Source organism: Aspergillus caelatus (assembly GCF_009193585.1).
Source record: "Aspergillus caelatus strain CBS 763.97 unplaced genomic scaffold BDV27scaffold_537, whole genome shotgun sequence".
Taxonomy (NCBI): domain Eukaryota; kingdom Fungi; phylum Ascomycota; class Eurotiomycetes; order Eurotiales; family Aspergillaceae; genus Aspergillus; species Aspergillus caelatus.
Window position 1 is genome coordinate 1 of NW_022475800.1, and position 7,646 is coordinate 7,646.

The 7,646-nt window shown below is 50.1% G+C and overlaps 1 protein-coding gene across 1 annotated transcript; it reads left to right on the forward strand.

The window, feature by feature from the left end:
- Window positions 1-825: 825 nt before the first annotated feature.
- On the forward strand, window positions 826-7,471 carry BDV27DRAFT_151515 (DEAD/DEAH box helicase; the record flags this gene model as incomplete). The annotated part of the gene is made up of 7 exons (XM_032071372.1): window positions 826-1,025; window positions 1,101-2,933; window positions 4,596-4,711; window positions 4,842-5,255; window positions 5,351-5,890; window positions 5,946-5,999; window positions 6,060-7,471. 7 exons carry the CDS (start codon window positions 826-828, stop codon window positions 7,469-7,471), a joined length of 4,569 nt encoding a protein of 1,522 aa, XP_031920273.1.
- Window positions 7,472-7,646: the final 175 nt, after the last annotated feature.

Sequence of the window (7,646 nt, forward strand, 5' to 3'; positions counted from 1 at the left end):
TTTTCCCTATTTGCCTTCGCTTCTGAACTTTTTTCCCTTTTTTATTTTATTTTATTTTATTTTTTTTTTTGCCCTTGCCTTTGAAATCCACGCTGGATGTGCCAATAGAAAAATCCCCCCAGGACATTTTTTTTGGAACCGCATGCAAAATACCCAGAGCGAGTAGGTACCAGTACAGTCCGTGGTAAGTACACACAGGTTGGTGGTCATTGAGCGTGACTGCAAACACTAAATTAAGTCAGGCTTTGCCTCACTTCCTCTCCTTCTCCCACAAAACCTAATCTCTTCCTCTTCCTTTTTCAAACCTCCTCCCCTAATCCAAATTGGTTTTCCTTTTCTTTTCCACATATTATCAACTTCTCTTTTTTTCTCTTTCTTCCCCCTTCTTTCTTTCTGCAATTTAATAGAGGGTTAGATCTGGGAGATCGCCTTGTTCTACTTTTGAAACCCCCCCCTCAAATCTTTTTTTTTTATCTTTTTCTTGTTGTGTTACTCATATTCGATCCATCTGGATCGCCACTCAATAGAGAGACACAAGGATACTTCTTTTTACCTTCTTCACGTTTCTCTCCTTCCCTTTTGTCCTGTACAAAATACGAATCTCGGGCGCTCTTTTCCCGATTTTCTGACGATAAGCATATCGCGCTTCTGCTCCCCGGGTTTTTTTTTGAAAAAAAAAAAAAGCAGCTTCTTTTCCCTTTCCCTCTTTTGTACGTCCATATACCGCCATCTAATTTCTGCGCCAGGAAACCAGCATTCCACCTGTGCAACTTGGAATACATTGCTTATCTGTCATCTCTAGATAGTTAGTGGAATACCGCAAAGATGGCCGACAGCTTGAAGATGGGAAGCCTTTCCCTCAACGAATCTCAGCATGCGCCTGCCCCGAACTCTTCCTCTGGCCGCGCTGCCTACATCCCTCCCCACCTCCGCCAACGTCAAATGGGTGCGAACATGGACGGAGCCCCCGCCGCTGCCCCTCCTGCCCCTGGTCCCAGCGGCCCCGGCAACTCTTGGGGTTCGAGGTATGTATCTTCGCTGCATTCACCCTGCAGCTTGCTCCCTGTCGTGTGCGAGTCACTGACCATTTAATCTCACAGAGGCGGTCCTCGCGGTGGCAACTGGGCCAACGCTAACGCTCCTGATTTCAGCCCTCGCGGTCCCAATCCCAATGGTAACACCAGCTGGACTCCCACTGAAGGTTCTCGCCGATCATTTAATCCAGATGCTTACGGAAACCCAGGTCATGGAGGCTCTTATGGCGGAGGCAGTGCCAGAGGCTCCGGAGATGGCCAGTGGCGCGACGGCAAGCACATCCCTGGTCCCGCCAACGCCCGCGTGGAGCGTGAACTTTTCGGCCTGCCCAACGATCCCTCTAAGCAGAACACTGGTATCAACTTTGCCAACTACGACGATATCCCCGTGGAAGCTTCCGGTCACAATGTTCCCGAGCCCGTCAACGCATTCACCAACCCTCCTTTGGATGACCACCTAATTGCGAACATTAAGCTCGCTCACTATCAGACCCCCACCCCAGTGCAAAAGTACTCCATCCCTATCGTGATGAACGGCCGTGACCTGATGGCTTGTGCCCAGACTGGTTCTGGAAAGACTGGTGGTTTCCTGTTCCCAATCTTGTCTCAGGCCTTCCAGAACGGTCCTTCCCCGACTCCTGCCCCGGCATCCGGCCAGTTCAGCTACGGCCGTCAGCGCAAGGCCTACCCGACGTCCCTTATCTTGGCCCCGACTCGTGAACTAGTCTCTCAGATCTTCGATGAAGCTCGCAAATTCGCCTACCGCTCCTGGGTTCGTCCCTGTGTCGTCTACGGTGGTGCCGATATTGGATCTCAACTCCGTCAGATTGAACGTGGTTGTGATCTTCTGGTTGCCACTCCCGGTCGTCTCGTGGATCTTATTGAGCGTGGCCGCATTTCTCTTGTCAACATCAAGTACTTGATCCTTGACGAAGCTGATCGCATGTTGGACATGGGTTTCGAGCCTCAGATCCGCCGCATTGTGGAGGGTGAAGATATGCCTCATGTTAATGACCGTCAAACTCTGATGTTTTCTGCCACCTTCCCTCGCGACATTCAAATGCTGGCTCGCGACTTCCTGAAGGACTATGTTTTCCTTTCTGTTGGTCGTGTCGGCTCAACCTCTGAGAACATCACCCAGAAAGTTGAATACGTCGAAGATCACGACAAGCGTTCGGTTCTCTTGGATATTCTCCACACTCATGGCACTAGCGGTCTCACTCTCATCTTCGTTGAGACCAAGCGCATGGCCGACTCCCTGTCGGACTTCCTGCTCAACCAGCGCTTCCCTGCCACCGCCATTCACGGTGACCGTACTCAGCGTGAACGTGAGCGTGCTCTGGAGATGTTCCGTTCCGGCCGTTGCCCTATTTTGGTTGCTACTGCTGTCGCTGCTCGTGGTCTTGATATCCCCAACGTTACTCACGTTATCAACTACGATCTGCCTACTGATATCGACGACTATGTTCACCGTATTGGTCGTACCGGTCGTGCGGGTAACACCGGTATTGCCACCGCCTTCTTCAACCGTGGCAACCGCGGCGTCGTTCGCGATCTGATTGACCTTCTCAAGGAGGCTCACCAAGAGGTCCCGTCGTTCCTGGAGAGCATTGCTCGTGAGGGCAGTGGATACGGCGGTCGTGGCGGCCGTGGAGGTCGCGGCCGTGGAACCAACGCCACCCGTGATATGCGTCGTATGGGCGGTAGTATGGGCGGTCCTCCTTCCTTCGGTGGCAGCAGCTACGGCGGTCCCAGTGCTGGCTACGGTAGTAGCTATGGTAGTGGTGCTCCCTCCTACGGCGGCGGCGGTAGCGGTGGTGGCGGCAGCTACGGCTACGGCGGTAGCGGCGGCGGCGGCTATGGAAACCCCTCTGGCCCTACTGGACCTTCCTCCTGGTGGTAAATCCAGGGTTGTGGTCTCTGACGAGGCCGTCAGGTCTGATTGGCTCCATTTATCTTCACTTGCCTCTCATTTGACGGATACGATCAGAACGAGCCCTGAGTTGTTATTTTTCTTTGTGTTTTATCTCAGGAACGGCTTTGTCATGACTGCCACGACTTCCATTTAGATTTCCTTTTTGTTCTTTCACATTGTCTTGTTTCATTTTATCACGTCGAGTTATCGGTGTTCTCTATTTCTGAGCATTTCGCAGATTTTGTTTGCTTGTTCTCGATTTTACACATGGTCTTATGATGCGGTCCGATCTCACCATGTTGCTGCTCCTGGTTATACCCATCATGTAATCGAGAGCATCTTGGTCGGCGTTGCATGAACATCATAGATTGCGTTGTCTTTCTCCTGCGACCGCTTCTATCAGATACCCTTTTTGTTCTCAGGCGGCCATATGGAGATCCGCTTGAACTATGTGCGCCGAGCAGGAGTGCCGGCTTTTCGTTTTCAGAAAAGTGCTTTTTATGGTTTCATCTGCTTGGTGCTGTGGCAACGCATCGACCGTGTCTTGCAAGATAGATCTCTTACTTTTTCGGTATCTCATGGCGGGTTGTTTCCATTTCCTTATTTATTTGTCTGAACCTCCGACATTCAAGTTTCACTTCTTATGCATGCGTCGCTACTGTTTATGCCCAGTGCTGCTTTCTTCTCCACGCGGTGCTACATGGCCGCTTCAGTTATGACTGGAGGAGTCCTTGTTACGCATCACTACTGTGTGGAAGAAAAGGTGCGAGGGCAACCGAACAGCGTGTTGCGACCACGGGCCTTCTTCGGCGGGTATTTGTTTCTTTTTGACACTGCCTCTAGGACAGGCGGTGCATGATAACGTGATGCTAGTGATAGAGAAGGGATTTTTCTTTGCATTGTGTATGGCGTTGGGCTTAAGCTGCTGTGTCCACAAAAAGATTATGTTCTCTGCACTTGGGATCGTGGAGGATGGAATGCTGCTTTTGCTGGCACTTATGATTTTTTGTGGTTATGCTAGACATCATTGTCTCATGTCAGTAGCGATATAGGCTCGACGAGATATGCCGAAGACGGCCCTGTTCACGGGACTTTACTTGTCTCGCGGGAAGGGGAGCTATTTATCAGGACAAAAAGTTTGATTCTAGTCTTATCGACTTCTTGTGGTAATTTCTAAGATGCCCTAAATCTATCAATCTTAATAGGAATAAAAGTTGGAAGCCCTAGCTACTAAAGACGTCGAACCAGTAAGCTCAGGGCTTAGGTGATATCCAAGAATTAGTTTACAAGGGCGTAATCGATATCTTAGCGTAGAGAGAAGTAATCGAAAATCCTTCTTAATCACGGGAGAATTATCCTTATTTTGACTTCTATTTTGATTTTATTGCATTGTATCCTATTACATTTCATTTCATTAATTGAGTTTGTATGAACTGATAGTTAGGTTGACGATCGGAGTGTACTGTACTTACTCCGCTAGTACTTAGTATCGTTACTTTAGTGACGGGAACCCCGTGCAAAGGGCAATCAATCACTGGATCCCCCGAATGGGGCACCAAAAAGAAACTCACATCAGCCTTCGTCATTTAACACAACCTTCCTTTCTCCCTTTCCCTCACCCAACACTATCCCCACCTCCTAGGCAGCGCCCCTTTCCTTTTTCCTTACTTTTTATACTTATATTTCTTTCCTGCCATCTATACTTCGCTTTCTCTTAACCGAAGTGCTATACGCGCTTCCGGCTGCCGATTTCTTCGCGGCTGTCAGTGACCCCCGTTCAAGGGCGCGCACCGGAGGCTACCACATCAAGGATCTGGGGGTTGCTCAGAAAAGAACAATTGACTTCGTACCTATAAAGTCGTTAAAATCCCAGGAACTAAACATGGCCGAAGTCGAAAGCACCGCCGCAGACGACTCGTTCGTACACTCTGAACCTCAAGATGAGCAGCAAACCCATAACATGACGGTTGGCACGCGACGCCAGGCCAACGGTACGATCGGCTCCGTTTACTCAGGGAATAAAATAAGACATCTCAAGAAGGAGGATGGAATTCCGTTATGGCGCAAAGACATCCAACATCAGTTTCTCAAACTTGTCTTCGAAGACAAGACACCGGTCTTTACTCGTTGGCCAGACGGAGAGAAAGGCCTGGACTTTGCGGATGTCTACATCGATGCTATGGCAAAGAGTAGCAAAACAAGTAAGATCCTGAAGGATAAGCTTCAAAACGATAAACAGGCAGCCATCAGCATGGCGATGGTCTGTCTACTGGTGAACTTCGGACGCATGAATACCACACTCAACTGTATGTTTCTTTCTTCGACTTTGCTCCTCTACCATGCGGGGATGCCAGTATGCCCCGTGTGTTACAGTGTGATTATTGATTTGTGGCCATCCTAGTTTTCCCTGAAATGCGTGCTCAACTGCGGACTTATCACTCTATCCCTTCCTTGCAAGCACACCAAGACCCCAATGCCTACAAACAGCTACAAGATGCCCCGCGTCTGAAGTCAATCCTTAAGGGAGCATCAGAAGATGTTGATCAGCCGAATACGCTCGATAAGATTAGACGTCAGAGAATTCCTCGGACAAACCCGGTCCATCTTATCTTCGTTATGGCCCAGTACGCTCCCAAGGTATCTGAATTGCACTTCTTCCCTCCGCGCGACTTTTTCGATCTAGTCATGAGATCTACGCTCAGCAGCAAGAGTCGTGCGAGGGCCTTCTTGTGGTTAATGTGGTGGTATTTGGAGAGTGACTTCTCGCCTGAGGCAGCCCTGAACAACCCATTCGGCCCCGGCCTGGATGGTGAAGGAACTGGGGGTCTGCCAATCAAAGTACCAAACTTTGAGAGCCTCACTGAAGAACAGGCAAACGAGGAAAATGTGGACACACAGTCCGAAATCGAATATGGAGAAGCCAAACGCTTGGAGCGTAAACGTTGGTGTTTCGACCTGATCATTCTTTTCTTCCTGTATCAGCTGACCCAGTATAGGTATCTTGGAAGAAGAAGAGCCAATCCCTAGGATAACTAAACGCTCTAAGAAAGGTACTTCTTCATTATTCCGCGTCCAATAATATGCTGATTCTCACTAACCATACCTCATAGGCCTTCTGGAAACTGGATATGACGATGACCAGGTTTCAGGCGATCTTTCTGGCCGAGGGGATGGCCTTGGAGGTCGTGGATCTGCTATGTCGACTCCATTGCACCCCTCGTCCAAACGTTATCCGGATGACGAAGATGACTATCAAACACCGGGACAATCTGCCCGTTCCCGATATAAGCGACCCAAGCGGGATTCATCTCTTAATCGTTCTGTTGGTCAGCAGCGCCTCATCCTGAAGACAAAAATGGAGCATACCCCTGACGCTTCTTCTCCGGCACCTCCAGGTTCTGGTCACCCGGTTCTTAATAGGTTTGTTACAGAGCCTTCTTTGCCCCAACAGACCTCTTCCCGCCGTCCCCGCCCGCTTACCCAGCATCAGCTGGCTGTGGAGCAAAACAGGCGGCAGCGTATTGAATACATCCTCGCCAAACGGAAGAATGAGGCTTACCGGCTGCTCCGCACGAAACGTGAAACCGAAATCCCGTTCCACCGCTATAATCGTTTGCTGCAGAATGTCCCAGATAACTACGACACGGAAGATGAGGATAACTCGTGGGGCAAGGGGGGCTTAATTCCCAACCCTGAAGAAGAGGAAGATTACGGCGAGTGTGCCAGCTTCTACTTGTCCGTCATTCGTAAAGCTTCAAGGCGACTAGACCGGTGGGACCATGAAAATGCGAATGGCCCGAGGAGAGACCGAAAAAGGGAGAGAGAAGAGCGGCAAAAGGCGAGACAAAGCGGATTTGGTCTTGACACGGACCTAACAGGGCGTGTGCCCACCTCTGCACGTAGCAGAGCTCGAGCTGCGCGTAATGCCAAGCGCAAGCTCGCTGGTGCGACTACGGATGCCTCTACGGCGGCGACTCCCAAAGCCAAGAGCACGTCGGCATCTCGTTCTAAGAACAACCGGAGCCGTGCAAGCCGCCCCACTGGGGATGCACTGGCAGCCCCTGATGGTGGTGCTAAGGATAGTCTCGAGGCGCCATCTCAAGACCAGGAACTGTCATCCATGCCCGGGGATATGGACGGTGAAGCAGAAGAAGGCCTTGATGACATTGATCGCGAACTTCTTGGCGAGGGAAGCGGTGAGGAGGATGAGGGCGTTTCTCGAAGGCCCCTACCTTCTCGTCCTGTGGAGCCAGGCTACGAAGATAGTTTCATTGGCGACGGGGGGGATGACGATGCAGACGCGTTGTCTTCGGATGAGAACGATGATGAAGCAGATGAAGATGATCTTGAAGGGGAAGGGGACGTTGATGTCGAAGGTGATGGCGACGAAAACTCGTCCACATTTGAAGGCGGCAATGGATATGCCGCCAGTGAGGCTTCATCAGTTGCCGGCGATGTTGTTGATAAAAGCTTGGAAAGGCTAACGGGAGAGAAAGACGGAGAAACCCTAGGTGATCGTTGAATAAGGGGCTCCTGTATTATTCGTGTGAAGGGGACGACCGATGAGCTAGTATTTTCCTCATCGTCTGTACCCGATTTTTTATGTTTTATTTTATACTTCTTCACTGATGTTGTTTTTCTTCTCCCTTTTTTTTTTTTTTTTTTTGTGTTTGCGAGATTTCTTCAGGAACGAGTAA